The 26988-nt window shown below is 37.1% G+C and overlaps 1 protein-coding gene across 6 annotated transcripts in view; it reads left to right on the forward strand.

The window, feature by feature from the left end:
- LOC131430361 (glutamate-gated chloride channel) overlaps positions 1 to 26988 on the forward strand; it is a 249491-nt gene that overhangs the window by 55413 nt on the left and 167090 nt on the right. For all 6 annotated transcript variants that reach the window (XM_058595278.1, XM_058595277.1, XM_058595273.1 and 3 more), the window contains exon 3: positions 810 to 877. In XM_058595278.1, the coding sequence (XP_058451261.1) occupies positions 834 to 877 (44 nt within the window). In that variant the 5' untranslated portion in view covers positions 810 to 833. The remainder of the gene's footprint in view (positions 1 to 809; positions 878 to 26988) is intronic.

A 26988-nucleotide genomic window follows, 5' to 3' on the forward strand; every position in this document is an offset into this window, starting at 1 on the left:
TGTATACAACCTTCTAATTTTTTTAGTTGGATCACGTGCACCGATTTTACACCGACAGGTTTTTGGCTGGATCACTGATTTTTGAAAGTACTGACAGTTCATCTGAATTGGGTGGTTGGAAATTGAGTGAAATACATATTGAACATATGATAATCTGCAATCAAATATTGAACCGTTTTTACTGGAGACTTTTCGTCAACAAAACAGTTCATTCAATTCCTATCGAGTTCGGGAACATTCCAAAACACTTACCGAATATCAAAGCAATCCACTTCAAGCAGAAACACATTTTCAAACCCACTCCTTGTCAGTAGATTGTAGCAGCAGGCCTTTTCCTCTTCATCCTTCTGTTTTCTAACACAACACCTCGCTAACAATGAACTCATCTCAACGGCCTGCCTGGCTACAAGGATGGAAAAAGCACCATTCTTACTCCCACGGTGCCACAAAATCGCTCTCATTTCAATCCGAAATCTCGATCCGATTATCTGTTTATTCTGATAGCAGCAACAGCCACTGAGAAGCTGATGAGAACGGCTCGAAAGATGGTTCCTGCATTGTTCGATCGACGACACGACCAGATACTCCGAAGAAAAATCGGAATAAAAAGTGTTCGTGAGTGATTTACCACCAGTTACCATAAATATAGCGACCCCTTGAAAATGACAAAAACTAACTATTCGAGCAACACTGTTCAAGTTGCTATGCTCTAGTTACCAAGGAGCACCAGAATAAATAAACAAACTGTTTGAAATAGTTGCGGAATAATTCCACCGTTTTGAATTTTTGTGTCTTTTCCTCTTATTTAGTGAATTCTGGAGAGCTATTAAATAATGTGGATAATCATCAACGCAAATTATGATAAAGCTGAGTGCAGGTGAGTGCTTGAATTTTATTATTAAATATTATTTTTCTATTGCAGTTAACATTCTTTCGCCGCCTTCGGAAATGCTTCTGAGAAGGGAGATATAGTATCTTTCTATTCGTTTCCTACGAACAGTTATATGTAAATTTAAAAGAGATGGTAGATAAATAGTTTAGATATACATAATTTAGTTAATTTCAGATTAATTCAATGGAATCTTTTGTGCGATCACTGAACCTCATATCAAACGGATTTGTTCACCTCATTTCTGCCGGAATTAATTTAGTGATCCATTAAACACTTCTAAAGGGTGAGAAACTGGAAAATCTGAGAACAAATCATACACTCTTGCTTATGTGCATTATTAAATAAAACAGTTGGCATATTAAAAAATAAACAGTTGGCATATACGAACAACATGAGTCTGAAGTTAACTGTATCATCCGAACGGAAAATAAGATCGCTCCGTTTATTAAGTAGAATTTAATAATCACATTTAACCTTTATATACTCAAATTTATATACTACATTCACCCGGCTGCGCAGTTGATTATATCGGTTAAATCGAAATCTACAGTAAAAAGTTTATTCAATACTGCCAACTACATTCAGTGATTTCGTTTTAAGTTAGAATCTCTTGTTTTTGTTTACATTCCATATTTAGTTACCAAGGATACTGGTAACTGTTTTTCAAAATCAATAATTTTCCAACTTGTGTTGCCAGTTCCAACATTTTTTCAAGCGATTTCGTTTTGACATTACCAGTTACTGAGGGGTAGTTAGATTTGCGATACAGTTTTGATAGTCGAGTGGCAGGTCGTGTCGTCGGTTCGATGATAGTGTGCTGTTTTGTTCCGACTGAGTTCCACCAGTGGGTTAGGGCTAATCCAACCCTGCCCCTTTTTTTATTGATATCGAAAAAGGGAAGGAAGGCAGCGCGCCTGAAAAGTAATACACCCACGGCTCGGTGCTTTTTTCTTTTCGAATGGATTTATGACTTCCTGATCCGGGATTTTGTTTGGGGGGCAGAGCGGTTGAACAACTATTCTTAGCCCCATCCCGGGGGAAAATGGGATATTGTCCTTTCCTGCAACGTATGGGAACTGTTTGGAGAAGTATTATTTTACTGTCGATTTATGGTCATTGGTCGATTCACACAAAATTTGTCGGTCTGAATTTTGGTTTGCAAAAGTTGTGAGTTTCTTTTCTTGTGTTGACTTCAATCGATTACATTTTGGCCGCAGTAAAAGAATTAAGTACTATTGACATTTGAAATTAAATGACACCCCTCCCCCTTTTCGGGGTACGTACCAGTTCCTCAATGTAAAAAAATCGAAAGTTCTTTTTTCTTAAACATGAAAATAACAATTTTTTAACCATAAGACGTTGTTTTATCAACATAAAGACTGTTGCTATCGAAATTGGCTCTAACTTCATGGATTTTTCTTATTTTTTATTATTTATGTAGCGTCATGTTAGCACCATGTAGATTTGAACAATTGTTGTTCAGTTGAAAAAATAACCTTGAAACAAGAGGAGCAACGCATGAAAATTTAGCTCGCGCATCGCGAAACTCCGTAATGCTCACACGCAAATTTTGTCGAAATTTTCATTCATGTCAGCGGCGTAATAAACGTAAAGGGTGTTTTTTAAGAGCTTGCTGTTTTGAAATTTAAATAAAACTGTTACATTGTGATGAACGGCTTTTCTTATTCTAAAAAGTGAGGCAGACGATTTTTTTTTAATTTTTCACACGTTGCGACCATTTTTGATGGCCTTTTTCAAGGGAAAATTTGTCGTTTTTGTCGGGTTCGTTTGTTGCAAACGGTAATAAGTTTGTTATAGTCAGATTTGTCGCGGAGTCCAATTCACCGGTCCATTGTTTCGGCCGTGGCACCATCCTGTTGAAACTACATTTCGTCCACATCCATATCATGAAGGTTTGACCACTAAAATTAATCGATTTCCAGCCCGTAGCCCGCACCAAACAACACATTTATCAGAATGCATCGGTAATTCTTGAACGGCCTGTGAATTATTTTTGCTCCAAATACGTCAATTTGGCTTGTTGACGTGTCTATACAAAGAAAAAAGCGTCTCATCACTAGAAAAAATTTGCGCTATGAACAACTGATTTTGAAAATCTGGAATTAACCTATTTATGGTGATTTACCAAACAATACTGAGTCTCTACTACTCTACTACTACGTCTCTACTTTACACTGTCAAAACAACTTTCAGACAATAGAGTAATCTCTATTGTAAAAGCAAACCTCCTGAAAAACACCCGTTATTTGGAGATCGTTTGCCGGCGCCCAGGTGGTACTCAATGGCATGAAGTCTTGCCTTTCGCACGAGCTCTGACCTCAAAAAGACGTGAAGGTAACCTGGAAAAAATACTTTTATTCCTTGATGTGTACATTTCATTGGGAACTACCTCTAGTGGAAGGAAATTATTAAATGACGACCCAACATCGAATGACCAAGAAATTTTCAGATTAAATTTATTCTAAGTAATGGATTTATAAAATTCAATCACAGTTGAAAATTTTAATTTGAATTCCCGTAGTAATTTTACTTCCAAGCATGCATGCAATGCATGAAAACAGAAGTTCGATGAACTCCATTAAATATATCTCAGCAAAGTGCGCAACAATTTAGCAAAAATCAACGAAACACGTTTCGAGTGGCGGTTCCGCCACTCGATTCTGCGGCACATAATTCATTTTCAATTTTCACGAAAAAATTAAACACCTGTAGCCAACCTGCCGAACCGGAGCCGGCGGTAATTTCTCGAATGTGACGTTTTGCACACTAAAATCTTTCCCCTCACGTTTTATTTGCTTCCTGCACGCATTGCGGCCGACTAACTGCGGTCGTGAATTATTTGCACTAAGGAGGCGGGAAAAAAAACGGGAATTTAAAATCAATTTCTGTACCGTGAGATAACTCGTTCTTGTTCTGAAGCAATGAATTTTAGAACAAAAAAAAACTATTTTTGTCCACCTAGAGGTTTAATAATATAACTTATATTTTCATAAATTTTAACAAGAGATTCTTCAAAAAACTACAAGGATCAGCCCCATGGGGTTGTTCGAACCATTGATGTGGAACAAGGCAACCAAAATTTCTAATGATTTACAATCAAACAGTACAATCAATCGTTACACTTTTGAATCCGCAATTGCACGAGAGTCTGCTTAGATTGATCTTGATTAGCAGCCCTTACACGTGACAATATTATTGTCAATCCAAAGTATTGTCAATACCGTCAATCCAATTGACTTGGTATCTTGAGTCCGCATTTTTCGAAAAATTCAAGCGCTTCGAGCTTCAAATATTGCAACTGAACATTGAAACATTGAGAGAAGAGTTCATTGTACATATTTGACAGTTTCCTCTCTGGAGAGAAAGTATTGTCGGATTGATGAGCAGTTTTGATTTTTTGACAATATTTTCGTCAATCCAATAAAGTTTCCACTACACGATCAAAAGTATTGTCAATACTCCTTGTATTGACAATAATATTAACTGTCCTTACACGAGACAATATTATTGTCAATACAAGGAGTATTGACAATACTTTTGATCGTGTAGTGGAAACTTCATTGGATTGACGAAAATATTGTCAAAAAATCAAAACTGCTCATCAATCCTACAATAATGCGGCCAACATGGATATTCGCCAACGCTATATGGAAGACCCTCATGCAATATTCAATTCACCGGCCACTGCCGATCGCGAACTGAAAGCTGAATTGTCGAGAATCCGCTACCCCGATACTATATTACATAATGATACTATTCTAGTTTTAAGTTAGTCGTAATTAAGATTAGTAAATACCCTTGGCATCTTAGAGCTTAAGCAGTGTGCCTAAAAATTATATTATAATATTGAATAAAAAAAATCCTACAATACTTTCTCTCCAGAGAGGAAACAGTTAAATATGTACAATGACCTTTTCTCTCAAAGTTACAATATTCAGTATCAATATTTAAAGCTCCAAACGCTTGCTTTTTTCAAAAATCGCGGACTCAAGTTACCAAGCCAATTGGATTGACTGTATTGACAATACTTTGGATTGACAATAATATTGTCACGTGTAAGGGCCGCTATTAGGAACCAACACCGAACATCATTTGTCTTGAGTTGTATTTGTTTTACAGCCGACGAAATTACACCAATATCCCAAATGTATGCGATTATATCTTTGTACATACTTGCGATACGATTTTGATATTTAAGCTTCTCTTCGCCAAGCTGGTGTTCAAGTTTTGTATGCAAGCAGTTATTTTTATAGGGTTAGGTTTTTCTACCATTCTGCGATTTTGGTTGAAGCGATAAACTTTTTCTCATTATCAATCGAGTTCATCTTATAAAAATTAGAAATTAATCTTAAGCAATCAAAATTTACCCTGGGTAGTAGTCAATTTCACAAGCGAAACGACATTACATGGCATTTCACCCGAGCTTGCATGACACAAGATCAGAGGCATACCAATTAACGGCTGAGGACAGCACCGTAAAGTGGTAGTTTTTTTGCTATTTTTCCGTTTCAATTTAAATTTTCTTGGAAACGGTGCAGAATATAGAAAAAACCCACCTGATAATGTATTCGAAATTTAGTTGAGAATATTCTGTGAAATTTTCAGAATGATTCATTGAATTTAGCGGTCGTGTTGTATTTTTTTCTGACTGAAGAACTGCTGAAATTGGGACGCTCGGAAATGCATACCTTTACTAGTTTATCGAATATCTCGGCTTTGAAGGCTTGTATCATAAATCTACCGTGACAAAGTCTAGATAATTTAGTTTAAATGCGATTAGTACATAAAAACATATATGTTATCGCGATAAAAATAAAGTCTTGTATTTTTCTGTGAAACGAAGTCAGTTTCAATGCATTCGCCATTTTTTTTCGCTCTGGTTTTCTGATAGAATTCTGAAAAAGGAGAGAGAAATAAAATTGGCTCGACAAGGCTGCCAAACACACAGACATTCAATCTTTGTGAAAGTTGAATATTTTTTCATTGTTCATTGGAATCCATGTAATGTCCAAACCATACGATAGATTAATGTGATAAAACTTCGCATCAAAATATTAAAATGTATGCTGACAAGCCGGTACAGTTTGCTCATATACGAGAGGGTACAAGAGAAATACGATGCGCAAAAGGAATTGAGCGAGCCTCGTGGTCGATTTAAAACTCAACACGCGACCCTCTGTCCTCAGACCTTGAAGCTTCAAATCGTTTTAAGGCACTTTTTGTCTTGCTGTCTAGCAACAACCCACCTCTAGCATGCTACGCGTAGGTCTGTAACGTTAGCTATAATTTCGCTTCTATTTATAGATTCGCGTGCTTCCAACAGCTTCGCTTTTGCATCGTTTGACCAATCAGAGCGATGCTTTCCCATTGATATATCGCTTACTCCTTCAAAACCGTCGTCTATGGCAGGGAAAGCCGATATGCCGGAGATTTTTAGCAGACAAAATAGGACACTGCTCGCTACTAATCAAAATTTAAATCGTTTATAATTTAAAATACGTGGCTTGATACATTAAAATCGAAACTAATAGCAGTCAATGAGACCATAACACCTTTCATTTGAGTCTAAATTTAGCTGAAATCGGTTCGTTTTACCAGCATCTAACACCGTCTACAAATTGAAACAAATTTGAACCAAATTTAAAAGAATTTTTCCTATTTTTTACTTCATCACTCTAAATAACTGGTTGCTATTTCATACACACTTAACCCTGCATTGCCGGAAGTCGAGTCCGGACGCAATTCTTCACTTACTTATGGGAAAATAAAATCTTTTACAGTCTTTTTCCGTGCAGTGCATATGAAGAAATGTTTTGTATATTTGGGGTTGTTTGATTCAGTGTACTGATTGTGAAAGCTGTCATAAGTGTATAAAAAGTTTGTAGAGTATTAGTAACCTTTTTTGCCACGGCATTGTTATACCGTTTTCGTTTATTGTTCAGAGCAGCCCGAAAGCTGACCCAGAGTCGCCAAAACAACGTTTGATATGTTTGTTTTAGCAACCTGAGGTCGCTCTAGATCGGACTCCAATCGCGTAGTTTCGCTCTGAAAATTTTCTCGGGTCACACCACGCATCCAGCCGAGTTTGTTTATTTATTCTTTTTTTCATGAGTTGTTGTTTAGGGCGCGTACCACGTGTTCGTTTTACTCGGAGTCAGAGTAGCCCACGTCTAGGTTCAAAAACGAAAACGGTATTACTCGGTTGTCCCTCGTGAATCTCAAGAGTGACCCATATTGATATATAATATAATTAATATTATAGTATGTTCGATTTCGAGCCGCTCTAATTAAACTATATTTTCTACGTCGTGATCATGATCATAGATATTTTTTATTTTGATTTCCTATTCTTTGACTTGAGAATAATCAATAGTAATTTTCCCATTTTTCTCTTCTAGGTTAGTTGCAACGGTGTGGTTTCTGGTTTCCCATAGTAAGTTAAATTTGTTCACGCTTTGTCTCACAGCTTATTTTCTACTCTAACTAGCAATCCTGGTCGTACAATTTAGTTTATTATTTAATTTATTTTCTATCTCGTTCATAACATACCACTTGTACGTGACGAACAGATTACCTCTCCAGATGGATGGTTATGACAGCTAGAAATTTTCTACGGCATTCTGCCATAATTCCAGCAAGAGTCTGGCACCAAAGGTACAACTATCGGCAGGGAGTTTTACCAACCGGATTTATTCCAGTTGAATGTTTTCAGGAAGTGCAAATGCACTGGTGTTGCACTTCTACACAGAATGCACTCACCACCATTTTTCAAAAACATAATTCTCAAATTTTCATCTTTTAATTAGATTGTTTGTACCTCGAAAACCTTTGCAAAAACACTTTTCCTCTAAGAAACTAATTTGTTGGAAGCTTTTAATTTGGTAATAAAAAAAGGAGTAGAGCATTATTCAGATGGATGCGATATGCCTCGTTCTGTGCTATGGTGAGTCATGTTGGCAGTGGGACGTATCAAGTAATTTCGTTTTTTATTATCATTTGAATAGTTTATTCGTATATTTGGGTCGTTCTGAATTTTTTCTTCCATTCACTTTTTCTATTGTTGTAAAACTAGCAACCATCCAACAGCGAAAGTTCCGTTCCGTTAGCTAAAACCGCATTAAACCTAAAATTTTGTCATTATAACTCAATAGCTCAGTAAGTATAACTTACTATCGAGTAGTTCTAACTCACTTTACACCATATATTTTGCTGTGTAAAATTAGATTATTAGCGGCCCTTACGCGAGAATTCTTGTCATTACTGTATCATACACGTTCATTAAAATGATATTATTTTTTAGTAATGACATTTTTAAAGACTCGTGTAAGGGCCGCTATTTGCTTGATAACTTGAGTCCGAGTTTTTCAAAAAATTCAACCGTTTGGCGCTTTAAATATTGCAACTGAATATTAAAATATTGAGAGAAAATGTCATTTTACATATTTAACAGTTTCTCTCTGGAGAGAAAGTATTGTCGGATTGATGAGCAGTTTTGATTTTTTGACAATATTTTCGTCAATCCAATGAAGTTTCCATTACACGATCAAAAGTATTGTTAATATTGTCTCCTGTAAGGGTCGCTATAGAGCACAGCTGATGCAAGCATGATCTAAGTACACTGAAAAAAATTTGTACGATCGATTCATATTTAAACAGCACTTCAATTTAATATGCTTTTTCATTTCAATACATAACCGAAGCGATTTATTTCATGATTTCATGTGCAAATTCACTAAGATGCGAAATTGTAATATTTTCCACTTAGCTTTGATGTATTTTTCCTTTGGATGTGATGTGTTTTGCTATTAAATCGAACTACATGTGTTAAACACTTAATTTTCTACTGGGAATGAGTACTGCACAAATGTAGGTGCAAAACACTTGAATCGGTCAACTCCGTTTCAGTTGAAATCTATGTGGAAAACAATGTGACATTCATATGAAATGCATATAGAATCTGGAGGTAACGATTAATCTTATCGCTTTGATGTGCATTTCAGATAAACGTAGCATGATTTCCACTAAATATCAACAGTTTTTACACTCATTTTATGAGTTAAGTGTATATTTTCATGAATTTCATGTGTTCTATAAGTTGTGATAGTTAAAATGCTTTGCACATGATGCTAGCGTGCAAATTATTTTCAGTGTAGTCGATCGCGTTCAAAAGTAACGTCCGATGCAGCGATGCCAGAATTTCCGTGCGAATTTTGCGCTGAACTTCCGTATTCCATCTAGTATCGGGTTCAGTATAAATCTGTATAACTCATTTTACATTACATATATGTGAGGGCGATTTTTTGGTGTTTTAACGAATTTTTATTATTAAATACGAAAAAATGTAGTTTAATCCAGAAAAAAATTATCTATATACTTATTGTACTCATTGAAGTGCCTAAATACATCCAGGAGAAAACATTCCGATCCAAAAGAAGATGAGAGAATAGACATCCAAGTAGAGATTTCAATTTGTGTAAGAAATTTAAGGGTTGTTTTAAAAAGCAATCACTAAGTAGCCATTCTCCTGTAGAGGCGCTTCGAGCATCCCAATAATCGCTTATGGGCTCTTGGATTCGAGCTTTCATATAATGGTGATTCATGCGTACAATATCGTGCGCAACTGTGATTTTTAATGGATTTTTACATGTATGCTTTACATAGCTTTTTCAGAAAGGTTTTTTACTAGCTTGGATGTCTGTTCTCTGTGAAGGAAGTTTCATAATTCTCAATGATAAAAGAAAATATAAAAAATTATCTTAAATGAAATTTTGGTGTAAATTCTCTGATTGTTCTTAGAAAAAGTCTGACACAGTTTTCAGTGTTAATAACATGATTAATATTAAGAATCTGCAAGAAACTGTCGAGAGGAGAGACAAACTGATGGCAAATACGGCACATGAGTGTATTGAACGAGAATAATGTACAAAATTTTAACATGTACTACAAACTTTGGATGCGTTCTGAAAGCTCTACAGTAAATAAGTTAAACTGAGTTCAACATGCGCAGGTGTTCAATGATTTAACTTAGAGAATTTTTTTTAGAGAACTGAGTTAAAAGTGAACATTTTTTTTGTGAATAGGATATACTTTACTATGAGGCACTTTTTCAAAATTAACCTAATAGAACAACAATATGATCAGCAATTTATAATAAACAATTGATCAGCAATTTATAATAAACTGTTCAGTATTGTGAAATAAGCACAAATAACTCAAAATCATAGTTTTTTTTTTAAAATGTTTGGTATCAAAGAGAATGACTCGTGGCTTTTGCTTATCTTTCTCATACTCGAACGACGACTTTGCTGCAATGGGCGACGGGTAGGTGGGTAGATACGAAACGTAAAAAAACGACACGTTTCATTCATTTTAGCCTGCGCAGTTGACTTTGAAGTATCAGTAAATTAATAAACATCTTTTTGATATTTTAGAACCCATTTTCTGATACTGCGTAGTTGCAAAAACGCTGAAAATGATTTTGGCGTTTGAGCCTGTCGAAACGACAATTTGATGAAAAACTTTTAAAATCTAAACTGAAAGTGAGAGCTTAGTCTGATTATTTTCACTTTCGTTTATCTTTCTTTTTTTACTACCCTACCGAGGCCATCATCTTTCCATCTTAACAGAAGCAATTTTTGAAAGCATAAGTAATTCCTTACACTAGTTACATGAAAAAGTGAGTATAGAGAAATTTTTAGTAATATATGAGACATCTGTGTTTACTGTCCTTGATATTCTGTTTTATGTAAGTTGTATCCTCTTTTTAGAATTAATTTCTCAATTTTCAATCCACGTAATCAAAAATCTATAAAAACCTGTATTTTTACGAAAAATCTGAAATCTTGGTCACAAATTTATCTAAAAAATTTGTGAAATACAGGTTCATCTGTATTTGTGGCAACCCTCAGTGTCGGGTCTAGAAGAAGCTACCGGGTGGCCGGACTCAAAAAAACTTATGACTTATGACGTAAAGTAATCATCGAGGTTATCTACACAAATTTTAATTTGATCGTAAAAAATAGGTAGCAAACACTGTCAAAGTTGCCATGACAACACTTTGGGTTATCTTATAACGTTTTCGTTTATTGATAAGAGCAGCCCGAAAGCTGACCCAGAGACGGCCAAACAACGTTTGATATGTTTGTTTTAGCAACCTGATCGGAATCCAATCGCGTAGTTTCGCTCTGAAAATTTTCTCGGGTCGCACCACGTATCCATGCTAGTTTGTTTATTTTTTTTTTATTAGTGTTGTTTAGGGCGCGTACCACGTGTTCGTTTTACTCGGAATCAGAGTCGCCCGCGTGTAGGTTCTAAAACGAAAACGGTATTATATTTACCTAAATATTGAGGTCACTCGTTGCCTAAAAATGCGGAGATGCACTTTAATTGTTTTTGGGTATGTTTCGATCCAAAATTAGGTAGCGGCTGGTAAGATTGAAGCATTAGAGCGAATAGAAAAATAAATCGTCTGGTGGATTAAAGGTAATTATCACAATTCAAAAGATAATATTCTCTAGCGACAAGAATTATTTGTTTGTTCACTAAAAGCATCAACAAGTATGTGTCTGTCAAAGACGACTGAGTTTTTACTGAAGTAGACGATTTATATTTTTTAAGAGTAAATAATTTGTATAAATCATATTGCCACAGGGTGAAAACACGAAGGGTGCAATAGAAATTGAATATTTTGAAGGACGGCATCATAAGTGATTCCAGGATGAAGAATGATAGCATTTTTCAAATTGTATACAAATAGCACTGCTAAGAGCGCAAAGCATTTCTCATCTTTATGCTAGATAAATTACATCTTATATTAAGAATTTGGGTACATCAGAAAAAAATCCTGGGCGCAAAATGAAAGTAGTTCTTTTTTCATTGAATAATAAAAACATTTTCAAAACTTTCCAGGGCGCATATTTTTAATTTTACCTTGTAAAAAATGTTTAAAGGGTGCCACAAGAAAAATGCCAGGGTGCAAAACAAAAGTAATGTTTCTTAAGGAGTGTATCGAATCGAAAGCTATCCACATAGATTCGTGTTGTACGCATGTATTTGTGATGGTTTTTTATGCTCAGATCACAGCATGCTGTGCGTTTGGCTACCAGCTTTCGTTTGTTTACTTGTTTGTGCGGTTGAAATTCTGCGTTTTCAAATTGTCGCGTATTAAAAAGGAAGTGAGCATTAAGGTTCTGGACACATGGCTAAGTGAGAAGGGTATGCGAAAAATGGCAAAGCGGTTTGGAACTCATCATGCCAGTGTTAAAACCATCATTAATAAGATTGGAGAACACTATTCTTTGAATGAGCTACCAGGAAGAGGCAGAAAACACGGTTTTCCAACCCGAGACTGGACCAGAAAGTGGTATCTCTAATCATGAAGAACAAATCAATGTCAATACGTGATTTGGCAAAAAAAAGCAGAAACGAATGTCGGAATGATCCAGCGTATCAAGAGGCAAAATCACCTGAAGACCTACAAGAAGCAGAAAATCTCGAAACAAAGTTTAGAACAGAAGAAGGTATGGCAAGCAATATGTTCCTGTGGTTTGAAGTCAACTACTACTTTTTTACACTATAAATGCAGAAATCTATCGATCTGAGTGTCTCCAGAAGAGATTGCTGCCTTTATATAAAAAGCATAGTACACCTCCACTTTTTTGGCCGGATTTAGCGTCGGCTCACTATGCCAAAACCACTCTCACTTGGCTTGCGGAAAAGGGTATAAATTTCGTTGAAAAAAATATCAATCCACCAAATTGCCCTCAGCTTCGACCCATCGAACGTTACTGGGCAATCGTAAAGAGGGTCTTCAAGAAGTCTGGTAAGGCAGCTAGGAACATGCAGGAGTTCAACAAAATTTGGGCTCAGGCGTCCAAAAAATGCAATGCAACACTTGTCCAGAACTTGATGAAGAGCGTTTGATCAAAAGTTCGTGAAGGAATAACTTAAATTTCATCCGGTTTTCATTTTGCTCAAGTTTAACCTCGTACAAAAAAGGATCAATTTTTAGTATGAATAAAATATCGTTTTTTATCATAATTTGAAAGAAAAATTTGTGGATAGCTTATTTTCGATACACTCCTTACACAATACTAAAAATATTTTGGAAACTTTCCTGAGACGCATATTTTTTTTATGTACGATTAAATATTTCGAATGTTTCTACTGAGGGCGCAAATCATTATTTATTTTAAAGCTAGATAAATTACAGCTTATACGAAAAATTTGAAGAGGCGCCGCAGGAATAATTCCGGGGCGCAAAACGAAGAAGTTTTTCTCACTGAACTCTCAAACAGTTTTGCAAACTTTTGAGGGGCACATATTTTTTTATATTCGAGTTATTGAATCTCAAAAGAAGAAATGTGTGGAAAAGTTTGCGGTTTTTTTATTCGTATTCACGTAATCCTGTTATGTCTCTGACATTACCCACCCGTCTTTTTAGATTAGTAAATTTAATGCTGTTTCTGTTTCGTTCCTAACATCCTTTTATCATATGTTTAATCAAGAACAAAGCTCGATGAAATATGGTGAAAATGTATCGAGTGTATCGATAAGTAGTTAGCTACATTCGAACAGTTATTACTCTGAAATGGCTTAATATTTTGCAGCGTGTTTTGCGGTGACATGTTTGTTTACATGTCAATAACAGCTGCGCAATCGATTGGTTTTGGTACGGTTTATCGTTTCAATGATGAGTCGAAATGATCCGGAAACGTGAAAGATAATTCTGCACATGCTCAGAAAGTGGTGTCACGTACAACGAAATTGCAAAACGGGTGAAAGTGCACCACACCAGTGTCAAAAATATTATCGAGAAGTTCGGTAAGACACTTTCCATGAAGGATTTGCCCCGATCCGGTAGGAAAACGGGTCCCAGCCAGCCCGGCCGGGACTTAAAAGTGGTTGAGTACATCAGGAAAAACTCATCGGCGTCGACGCGGGATTTGGCCAAGCAGTTCAACACCAGCATCGGGATGATTCAACGGAACAAAGTTCGGAACTCCCTGAGAACGTACAAGAAACGGAAGGTGCCGAAAAAGTCCCTGGTACAGCAAGTTCAGCCCAAAACAAGAGCGCGAAAACTGTATAACCGGATTATACAGAATTAAGACGGATTCATCCTGATCGACGACGAAACCTACACCAAGGAAGACTGTCGAGCGCTGCCCGGACCGCAATATTATACGAAATCGGTGTACCAAGACCTGGACGACGCTGACACCACGGTGGCGATGGAAAAGTTTGGGCAGAAGGTGTTGGTCTGGGAAGCATTTTGTACCTGTGGTTTGCGGTCGTCGATTTTCTTCACGAAGGGCACAATTAACGCCAAGGTGTACGAGGAAGAATGTTTGAAAAAGCGAATGCTGCCACTGCACAGAAAGCATAAGGCTCCTCCTCTCTTCTGGCCGGATTTGGCTTCAACTCCGTTCTTCAGTGGTTGTCAAAAAATAATGTACAATTCGTGGAAAAGGACATCAACCCACTGAACTGCCTGGATCTTCGGCCAGTTGAAAGGTATTGGGCGATTGTCAAGCGGCACTTTCGGAAGGAAGGTACAGTGTCCCAAAAACATGCAGGAGTTTAAAAAAACTGGACAGCTGCCACCAAGAAAGTCACAAAAGTAACTGTGCAGAATTTCATGAAGAATGTCAAATCCAAAATGCGAGCGTTCCACAGAAACTAGGATTTTCTTCAATACAATCAGTGAAATGCATAAAAATGTAATTTTTCTACAATATTATATTAAAAACTGATGTCAAAAGATGTTTTTTTCGCTTTTTTATTCAATAATCAATGTTGCTAACTACTTTTCGATACACTCCTTAGATAATGAGCGTGTGTTTAGTGTTAATCTTACTGAGTCTCAAATTACAGGTCTTGTGTTGTAGTCTTTTAAATTTAGGAGGATTTTGGGAACGCAAAAATGCAAAATTTCAAATAAAAAGATTCGAGTGCTGTTGCTTTCTGTTCTGTTAATTTGTTCATCTCTAACTACGATGTATTGTACTTTGTTTCTATCCTCACGACCGTAGCGGCACGTTTGTTTTGATCATCCGGTTATGTCTCTGACATTACCCACCCGCTTGTTCACAAACGACAATATGATCAGCATTTTTTCTTATTACCCAACTACCACGGTACCACCCTTGCAAATTATTGCCCAAGCACTAACAAAAACGAGGTTACCCAGTTAGGGTATTCAATTATACTGCTTGTGTTGTTTTTCAACTTTCTGATGACAAATTTTTGCTCATCTGCCTCATGCGCTTTGCTGCACCGTTTGGGGGCGATGTCATCCCCTTCGAACATCAGACATCGACAACAGACAGCGCTAATGACTAGCAGAGATGATGAGAACGATGATGATGATGATGATGATGATTATGATGATGGCGACGGTGGGTGGTGGTGACACTGATGAAGTAGTCGCTCTATGCCAAAACCCTCTCTTCGGGTGCGCCGAGATTGATTGTATGCAAGCGCAGCATTTAATTAAGCTTAATTTTTATGATCATTTTAATTTAATTAGGTAATTTTACATAGTTTCCATGCGAGAGATAATGGAATGAAACTTTTGCGTGTTTCGATGTCTCGGGGCTGAGAGTTCGAGAACAGTTCCGAAACCAGTAATGACAAGACGTTGTTCAATCAAATCGTATGTAGCAGCCGTTTTCAGTTCCAGGACTATAGCGACGTGACACGATGCTCGAATAAATCATTTGTCAGCAGTAGTGTATCTCCATTGTACAAACAAATCATACCGAAACCAGTCATCTCCATTTCACTGTCTGTTTGGACAATAGCCTCATCCATCCTGAATGTGTGTGTCAGTGTGATGTGTCAGAGTTCTAATCTTGGCACTTGCAGCCCCACTCGAGTAGTGAACTTTCGGAACACGATTTTGGCACATCCGTCGGTCGTCTCCTCATCCGACAGCGGCAAATGGAAATGCATCTCCGGCTTCGACAGCAACGTCGAAACAACGCACATGATTAGACTTGTCAGTCACGTTTTGGTTGTATTTTCGAAAAGAGGTGCCTTTTTCGATTGGGTTCAACCTTCCCCCGGGTGCCCGGGAATTGGGTAGCTGAGGATGATCAAATTTCGTAGAAGTTCGTTCTGGCATAGAAACAAAGATTTCCGTTTGATTCTGGCAAAATCTATATCAAATGTATGTATATTATTCAGATTTAGTTACAAAATTATTACCTTTTTTTATAAAAGATATTTTTATTAGGGCCTATTTGCGTACAAGCTTTACGTGGCCGATTGAGCTGAATTTTTAGCTAAAAATTTTTTGTATTGGTTCTCGTTGTCACCCTTTTTCTAGGGGGAGAGGAGCTTCCATTTCCCTCCTGCGAGGTATGAGGGGCAGTTTTTTCGCCGTTCGTCTCGTCATCCATTGCCGCATCGGTGGTATTGTTATTGATTTCGTTGCTAGTTGCTGTAGATGCGCCTTGTTGTACATTGTTTGCAGTTGCTGGTTGGTAAGCTGTTAACTGCAGCTGGTGTACTTTGTTCTATAGGGGTTAGGAGCTGTCCATAAAAGACGTCACGCCGCAAGGGGGAGGGGGGTGTTTAATAAAACGTGACCTTTTGTGACAGGGGGAAGAGGGGTAGGATTTTGGAATGTGACGTCCAATATTTTCAATGAGCGCATTTTCGAAATACCTAATTATATTGGTACTTTGCCCTATTTCCTGAAAAAATCTCCACAATAAACGTTTACATTCTATAGGAAAACGTGTATTTGTTGATGTAAAAGCTTCTTCTTGTAAATTCGGAAATGAGTGATGCAGGAAATCATTTCTGTTGTGATCAGCAAAAGTGCACGGAGGAGCGAGTAAATTAGCGAAATTAATAAATTTTGCCTAATATGAGTAAAAAAGAAAAAGATGCCTCCAAACGGTTTAACTTAAGTCTTAAGTTTAACTGGTCCTTATTTTCTCAGCCCTTGTATGCTACACTAAGGAAATATTATTCTTTACCTAAAACAATAATATATCTGTGTACCCCTAGGAGGAATAAAACAGATAATTTGAATGTTTCATCAATTCCAATCAAATACTTTTGTTAATTTATATAATTGATGTTAATAAAATAATTCCGATGATTTTATAGATTTATGGATATTTTTTAATCTAATGACAGCATGTAATAAATCGATTTTTCCCTCATATTTTTATGGTTTGTCATACATATTGAGAATGTATTGAGATGAATTTTATTTATTTTGAATTCGTGACATGTGACATAGGGGGGTTGGGGGTCTTTGATTCTTTGACAATTTGTGACAAAGGGGGGATGGGGAGTCAAAAATCGTCAAAAAAAGCGTGACGTCTTTTATGGACAGCCCCTTACGTTGGATGGTTTCGTTGAAGGGGATACTTCCCTGTTGTTGGTGACTGTCACAGGTGTGCTGAGGTTGCTTGGGGTTGATGTGAAGGAATCACCGTTGTCCTTTGGTATAGTTTTCTTCTTGTCCGGTTTATCACATGGCTTACCGTAATGAACAGCTTTTTGGCAATATTGGCATGTGGCCATCTGATTGTCATAGGTAACAAGTGATTTGCACGGGATTCTTGTATCCTGACCGAATGTCACATAAGAAGGTATAGGCCTCCTCAAGCGCATGCGTAACAAACGTACGCCATTTAGAATACCGGGGAAAAAATTCTTCCACTTTTATTTCTAAATAAAGAGAATCTCTTCGTATTGGGCCAAAGTTTTGCGAATATATGAATCGATGACGCTTGAGGGAAGATTATGCACATGCACTTCTATAGCACTATCTTCCATATATACTGGAATGTTGTACTTAATGTTCTCGTGCTCCACATAATGCACATTATTATTGTCTTTTGCGAATTGAATTGCATCCAACTCTTTATAAAACTGGATGTAAACAACATTATTTGTCTTATTGCATTGAAGTAAATGCACACGTTTAATGTCAAGATGCATTTGCTCCATAAGCAAACCTTCAAGTTCTCGTATCGAAGGTCGAATTTTGCACTGTCTGAAGTCAACAATAATTGTATTCTTTCGTACCGGCGGTAGCTTTTGTTCGTTTGGTTCACTCATTCCGAGATCGTTCTATTGTTCACTACACAATACTGTACTTGGTTTCTTCTGTCCCGAACGTAAGCGGTTTTGGTTTATCGACTGACTTGGATGAGATGTGGAAGCGAACCAAAATTATTACCTTTTAACAAACAATTAATCCACAGTTTTACATAATATTGGTGCCATTGAAGTAACCCAAGTAGCAATCCGCAACTAGTTCTGATACGACTAAGTCCAAACTATGTTGCAACAAGAGCACGAATATGTTTTTTTATGTTACACTGGTTAAAACAAGGTGACAGCAATGTTTCATCATAACATAACTAGTTACGAAATAGTTATTTAGGTTTCCAATCACCACATCTTTTGGTCATAATTTGTCAAAATCGGTTCAGCCATCTCCGAGAAAAGTTTGTGCGAAAAACGTTACATACACACATACGCACACACACAGATCTTTTGCGTACTCGACGAACTGAGTCGAATGGTATATGACACTCGGCCATTCGGTCCTCGGTTCAAAATAACATCGGTTTTCACAGTGATTGCATAACCTTTCTATATGAGAAAGGCAAAACAAAAGGGTTTGTCCATAAACTAGCATTTCTGTAACGATTTTTTTGTTATGTTCAACCAGATACCAGAACCTACAGAGTGAAACAGTACTCAGGTCGGATAGGCCATCTCTGAGGAAACGAAAAGAGGTACTTCCGAAACCGGATTCTGGGAACCGGTATAATCGAAGTTGGTTCGAAAAAGTGACTAGGATCCATTTTTGAGTCGATGGCTACAATCTTCGGTCATTCATCAAAAACCCAAGAACAAGGAAAGCCAAATTAATGTTTGGCCGTCTACTGACAATGACTATCGATTGGAATAGTTTCGAGGCAAGTTAAGAAATTTTTTTACGTGTTTTGATTCGCCGCGTGAAGTGACGGTACCCAATTTTCAACACACTTCACCCTATAATTCCGGAACCGGAAGTCGGATCCGGATGAAATTCGGAAGTTTTGTATGAAACTATGAGACCTTTCATTTGGATCTAAGATTGTTGAAATCGGTTACGCCATCTCTGAGAAAAGTGAGGAAGTAATTTGAAATAAGATTTTTTTCACTAATCACACTGTAACTCCGGAACCGGAAGTCGGATCAAAATAAAACTCAGGAACTTTGTATAGGACAATTGTACCTCTCATTTGAATCTAAGTTTGTGAGAATCGGTAGCCGTCTCAGAGAAAAGTAAGCGCATTTATTTTAATTTTTTTTGCACATATCTTTCTGTAATTCCGGAACCAGAAGTCGTATTCAAATAAAATTCAGGAGCATTGTGTACGGTTACAAGACCTTTTATTTAAATCTAAGTTCATGAAAACCGGTTCAGCCATCTTCGAGAAAAGTGAGTACAAAAAGATGTTACAAACAAACACACACACACACACACACACATATTGCGTATTCGACGAACTGTTTCGAATGATATATAACACTCGGACTTCCGGCCTCGGTTCAAAAGTGGGTTTTCACAGTGATTGCGTAACCTTTCTAAACAGGCAAAAAGTAAATATTCTTTTAAAGTGACATAGTAGGGACTGTTTATCTGGTCGAACATGACAAAAAAGTCGTTACGGAAATGTTTGTAACACCCTAAAATATATCTGTTTGTTATTAAAACCCCTGTTTCGGTACTTTTTCCGATTAAATATTCCTACACGGGTTTTTTCCGAGCGATTTCAAAATTTCCGGTGAGTTTTTTACTGAAGCTTTCGAAAAAAATTGAACTTTGTTTGTTTAGTACGACAAAGACAAAATCAAAAATTTTATTCGTGCCATTTTTTGGTACAGTTTACTGAAATTTCTGGATTTAGAACGCATATCTTTGTTGTCCAATCAATTCCGAAGAAAAACAGGCGAATTTCATTTAAAAATAATAAGAATTGTCAAAATTACGTCGATTTCGCAAAAACAAAAATTCATCGTTAAGAACGTTCCGGAGTAACAGTGTAGAAAGGAAGGAATAAGCGCAATGGAAGGGCAATTTAGAGTTTAAACGAAAAATTTCCATTCTTGATTATATATTATTTAAAAATGTTTGTTTGATACTCTGTGTTTATAAGACCGGGATTGGCTTTATGTGTTTATTTGTGGAGCAAGGAAAAGCCCAATGGAAATGAAATATAGCAATCTCTCTCTCTCTCTCCAGTAGGCATAAAGCCTCCTCATATTTTGTATTAACAGATTACAATGATCCAACAGATACATTTTGGTTTAAAACTAATAATCAAAGCTGAACCACTAACCCTATGAACTATAATAATTAGTTGATGACACCAAGCTGATAAAGATGAAGGTTAGTAAATGGATCTCATGGATTGACTAGGTAAACGCGCTTAGAGATGACTAATCCAGTTTAAATGGATATTTTTTTTAAATTTTTGAAAATTGTCCGACTTGGCGCCGATTTCCCCTATAATATTAAAAAGTGCCCCGAATTTTTTTTCTGGGTACACGCTATTAATAGATTGGTACCCATTGACCCCATATTGATTGACCATATTCGACCTGCTTCAAGAAAAAATAGAGGATAAAGGTTACGATTTGTTAGGCTTTTTCACATTAGAAGCACTCTAATCGGTCTTCTGCATGTACTTTGATTTTATGTTATATAATTAAACTTGAATATAATCTAGTACAAAGAAAGGGAATTTTTCACGCAGATTTCCGAAGTTACGCGCTACGCATCCCCCGCGTAAAAATGAACCTCAGTGTAATTTCTTCCATCGAATGTTTCGAACGAGGTATAAAAGCGAACTGATTGGCATGTAACCAGTTGATCTTCGTAAGTCACAATTGATTTATAAAGACTAATGCACAATAATATAATTAAATGATAATAATTATTTAAAACACAATCATCACTCGACGAGAAAAATCTCTCCGTACTGCGATAGGTAATATATGTTCACGTTTAAAAGAAGTTCAATATATGCTCATCTTTGAAGGAAGCCAAATAAACTAGTACGACATTTTTTTTATGATCACAAGGAAAAGGTACAACGGAGCATTTTAATGATCATTGAACATTTTCGCAGAAACATTTTCTACTAATAACGTTCTTGACTAACATCAAAAGAGAGATATTAAACGGAAAAAACTTTTTTGTGGCAAACATCTTGGGGGATTCTTCAGAACTATTATAAATCAAATATAAAATGCATTAGTACATATCAGACTCTTAGGAAAATTCTAAAGATCATTAGATTAGGAATTTCGGTATGATTTGCAAACATTAAACAATCATTAAAATATTGAGCTTCGTTATATCTAAAAACTGACAATTTTCAGCATCCCTATTTCCCATTATCGGACCAAGCAAGATATCACTGTCTGAGCGAACAATGTTTTAAAATTCATCTCGCTTAGTTTGCCAGTTCGAACGGAACAGACGTTTAACAAATCTCATCACGAACGAGAATCCACCAGACGCCGGCCAAATGGCGGCATACGATCAAACTGATTCGCATTTCACGTCACATCGCATGGCCCCAGAATTAAGTCCGTCCGTCCGTCCGTCCGTCCGTCCGTCCGTCCGTCCGTCCGTCCGTCCGTCCGTCCGTCCGTCCGTCCGTCCGTCTGTCCGACCGACCGAACGACCGACAAACAGTCTACTAGAATAATAGTAGAAATCATTCGCAAAATGTGCTGCGAAAGATTACAATTACTTTGCAGCACAGCGAAGACTTGGCACGGGGAATGACACCGACGGAACACGTCTTTCGATGATTTATGCGATGGTGGGTGAATGCGCTCGTCCTACTTGTGACACATTCCACTGTTCGCCAAAAAAGATAATTTAGATTAACTCGGGAAACTGCACCCGATTTCCCAGTTCATATTGGGCAACCTACGAAAATGTCTTCTCAAACACCTCCGCCTGCACTAGCATTCAAGCATCTAAGCAAGCGATGTGCTTGTTTTATTGTTGTCTGACATTCGTCGAGGCCATTGATTTGCCGTTTTATTAGAGTGGAAAAGTCACATTTGCTTGTTTTCGGTGTTCGTAAACAGAACGGGTGTTGAAATTCGGAATTCGTTTGAGATAGCGCCACATAATTTATTTCCTATAAAAATAAACACAGGCGGACTTTTTGAGAAGGTTGATCATGGGAAGCCGACATTGTTACAAACTGAATGTGGTTGACATGATGTGAGAGCTGTCAGTTAGTGAAATAAAAAAAACGTGTCTTGCTGTCATTTTTCAGACTAGAATCACTAAGCTATGATTAATTCACAACAACTCGGAGCATTTCAATTAACGCATCGCTTTTTTTCTTTTTCAAAACCAAGTTTTATGAGATGACTGTTGTTTGTTTTCAATTTGAATTCGCAAATATATAATAATAGCACTGACGGCTACAAACTCAATGCATGAATAAACACGAATTTGTATGAAAACCGTTACGTATGTAGAGATTTGCGACATTTTTACGAGCATAATCAGTGAAAATTATTGTAGCCTTCACCTCGACGAGTAAAAACCAAATTAGATTATTTTATAACGGCACGCACATTTCTGCGGCCAGAAGAAAAAGTGAAACGGCTGTCTCTTTGGTAAATCAGTTTGAACGTTTCCCTTTTCTTATATACAGAAGTAGTGAGGATCCGAAGCTCGGCGAGATCTAGGACAAGACCTGACAATTGTTAATCCACTTTGAGAATTAGTTTCGGACCAGCTCGTGATTGGTTGAAATTGACATAAGCAAGTACAAGTTGTTCAAATTAATATTACTGCAGGGTGGTAGAAAAAGTGTTGTCAGTATCGTCGATAACAATGTTTGATGTTGCATATTTTGATAAGATTTAAGTTCAATTTGTTTTTAAGTCCTGTCAATGTGGAAAGCATACGAGTACATTTAACATTCACTGGATGATACAAACAGAAAGCCTGAAATAACAAATCGTGATATGGACGAGAATATTGATTATGTTGGTTGTACTTGAGAATAGCACCAAATCTTTAAGTAATACTTCTGTTTGTTTGTATTTTTCTCAAATTGAATATGTTGGATACTTTAGTTGATAAAGCTGCAAAATTATTTACCCAAAAATAAGTATTTTAGGAAAACTGTTTCAACTAAACGTTTTCTTCAAAACAACTCAATTTTTACTGGTGTTTCAAAAATACAAAAAATAGAACGGTAGCGTACACCAATTTTAAATTTGACAGTAGAACTGTTCGGATAAATAAAACTAAAACGGTTTGCATGAGATACGTTTGTTCCAGTTTTTGGTTGTGAACCATTTCGCGGCTAATTTTAACTTTTGGTTAAAATCTGACACTCGAGTGGTTATTTTGTGTCGAGTAGTTAAATTTAACTAAAACTGCGACCCATTTCAAAGTTTGACAGATGGAAAGTTATTTGGTTTTTTTTTTTGCACTGGAAATAATTTTTACTAAAAAATTGATATTAGAATTTTCTTAGAAAGTTTTTTTTTCAGTTTCGGAAAATAACCATCAATCCGTGAAAAACAACCATGCTATCGATCAGGGTTATTTTTGACAACATCAAAATAACCACTCGAGTGTCAGATTTCAACCAAAAGCTAAAATTAACCACGAAATGGTTCACAGCCTTAATTCTATTTTAGATCACCCATATAAAACTTCCAGCTGCTGAATTTGCTCTTAGCGTCGCACGAGGAGCGAACAGATGAAGAAAAATTTTCGTGAAATGAGCAGCCTGCTGTTCTGCGGAAGCACGTGTATTTATTCCCATCAGTTTGAGTTTCAATATTCGTAAAGCAATTTCGTCGGTTGCTTTAGTTTTTATATTGCTAATTACACAAATTAAGCTACGCATGATTGCGGCATAATTATCTGCGGAAGATAACCCCAGTTTGCGAAGTGGCTCTGCCATGTGAACTCGCAATTCTATTAAGAAAACAAAGCACGATGGTGAGCCACCATAAATGAAACGATGAAATTGCCAATAAAATGTAATGTTTAGTTGCACGGTTGTGCATACACACACACATACAGTCATCTCACTCGATTGGCAATTGCCATACGCTAGTGGAAAAGAGACGATTCCCGATTTGAAACTATTTCCCGGTGTCTGGAATTAAGCAGGCGAAACAACAACAGATGATGATCGTCCTTTCGCACACGGAGCCACGGAGACTGAAAACACAAAGGAACTTTTGACACTTTTATCGAGCACTCGGTCGGTGATCGCCTGATTATTGCTTCGTTCAGTATTATTAGCGAAGCGAGTTAGACTCGAGTGAAACAGACTCAATGGCAATGTGATCATTTGAATAGAACCGGTGAATTCTCACACGCAGGAAAATTTAATTCGATTGGCTTGATACATCCAAATTGATTTGTCTGATTAGTAAATTCATTAAATAAATGATTTGATGGAGACGCAAGTAGTTCTCAAACAAGACATGAAGTTCTCTCTTCAGTGAATATCATTCGAGACCAATCTCGAGAATCTGTTTTTCAAAAGAGGAAAGTTTTTTGTTAAGTGTATGTATAAAAACTATCGCGCACACCAAATTATTTTTACGGATTTCGGTAGTTTTACTGACTTCCAAACAACTCAATATGTAGTAATCAGTTAATAATAATAATACATAAAATACATAAAGTAGTAGTTTAGTTTTTTATAAGTAATATACGTTGCGAAGGTTTATGAGGCCTATCTGAGTCAACGTCTGAGTAAAGGTACTATTAATTTTTTTTGGCCCGTTTATAGAGGTTTTAACATTAACGTTGTTTTAAGATTGAATCAAAATATAAATGTTTTATTTAACGTCCGTGCGGTTAATACAATTTTACAATCTGGCTCTATTCGTGGGTGACGCTGAACTGCTCTAGCTTAACAAAATTGTATATGCCTACGACAATGCTTAATACGTGTGTGTGAGTACAGGGGTGCGCTCATCATAGGGTTGCTCAAAAGTCAAATATTATTACACGCTTTCTTCTTGAACAAGCTAGTACAGCCATTGTCCAAAACGATCCGGTGGGATTACCGCACGACCACTACGAGTTGACTGTGATTTTTCAACCTGTGAGTCCTGTGATCCATGCTCTGGTTGTATATCTAGTGAAGGTAAGGAATTTTGCTCAAGTGTTTTTTCAGAAAACTGTTCTATTGGTTCAGATTTAATGGTGTTCGGATCTATTGGGACGTTTTCAAGCCTAGGTACATTATTACGTGATTCAGGACTTATAATTCAGGGAGCACTATTATCAGTTGCCTGAGGGCGAAATAGCTTGTAAGGTGGACAGACAACTCTGGAAGGATTCTGATTCGAGAAGTATTTTGTGGCATGATCTTCGAATAAAATTTCACTAGGGTCAGCCTCGTTATTGATTGTACGTGTCATGAATTTTCGGTTACGACGGAAATAATTACCAAAATTATCTCGAACTACGTAGGAACGCCCGTTCACGTCTCTTGTAACCATACCGTAGTGCCATTCTCGCGCGTTCTTTCTGAAAAGAACCCTTTCACCGGGTTGTAAGATTGGAAGCTGTTTCGCATTACGGTCATAGTAGCTCTGTTGAACAGCACGCTTGCGCAGAATCTTTTGTTGAACATAGTTTTCATCTAGCATATTCCTTTTTAATAGTGTCTCCTTAATAGGTAAGCGAGTCTTCACAAGTCTTCCGAAAAACAACTGGCTCGGCGATAATTGCATGCTGGCAACAGGCGTCGTGTTGTATTCAAGTAATCGATACTGAAACTGATTCACCTCTCCGGTTTCATAGCATCGTTTAAGAATATTTTTAGCGATTGCTACTCCTTTTTCCGCGAGTCCGTTGCTTTGAGGATATCGGGGGCTTGAGAACACAAACATAATATTGTTTTGGTTTGCAAATCTTTCACATTCCCGGGAATTAAACGGTACATTATCGCAACGAATCACAGTTGGGTAACCATAGCAATTGAAGAAACGATCGAAAAGCTTACAAACACTGCGTATAGTTTTGTCTTCTAGGCGATCAGAGCATATGAATCCCGAATAAGCGTCAATTATTACTAACCAATCGCATCCACCATATTCATAAATGTCAGTTGAAACTCGTTGGAAAGGATATTCAGATGATTCGTTCTGAACGAGTGGCTCCTTTTGATTGTTTCTTCGAAACTTCTCACAGACAGTACAGTTGGTGGTAATCTCCTTTATGTCATTTGTCATTCCGGGCCAGAAGAACTGTGTTCTCGCTCGAGCTAAGGTCTTTTCAGTGCCTAAATGCGGTCCATGTAACCATTTGCATATGGTTTCCTGAAGTCCAGTGGGAATAACCAAGCGGTGGTCCTTGAAGAGAAGCTCGTTCTCGAAATGAAGCTGATCACGATACTTGTAAAACAATTGGCTTAAGGCGTCTAGCTGGTGATACTGTGGCCAACCATTCTTGACGTACTTTATTATACGCAAATAACGTTCATCTTGATTAAGCTTTTCTACGTATAAGTAGAAGTTATCCTGAGACATGCAAGCCTTTTTAACAAGAGCATGCACAACGTACTCAAGATCTTCTTGAGCTTCCTCAGTATCCATAATTGCAGCTCTTGAAAGGCAATCGGCCACAAGCAAACTTTTTCCAGGAGTATACACTAAAGACAGCCCAGGATATTTGAGCAGGATTAGGAACATTCGCTGAAGACGAGGTGTTACGTCGTCTATATTTCTCTTGATCAACGTTTCGAGCGGTTTATGGTCCGACTGAATCAAAAACTCTCGACCATAAATAAAAAAATGGAACCTTTGGCATGCGAACACCACCGCTAACAATTCCTTTTCGATTTGAGCCCATCGTTGTTCGCTTTTTGTTAACGTTCTCGACGCGTAGGAAACAGGGCCATGATCTTGCAGTAAAACGCAGCCTAAACCGTCTTTAGAACTATCAGTTTGAATGATGCATGGTTTTATTGGATCAAAGATTGCTAAGCCAGGTGCTTCAGAAACGGTTTTCAAAAGATCATTCATTTCTT

The sequence above is a fragment of the Malaya genurostris genome, chromosome 2 (assembly GCF_030247185.1).
Source record: "Malaya genurostris strain Urasoe2022 chromosome 2, Malgen_1.1, whole genome shotgun sequence".
NCBI classification, from domain to species: Eukaryota; Metazoa; Arthropoda; class Insecta; order Diptera; family Culicidae; genus Malaya; species Malaya genurostris.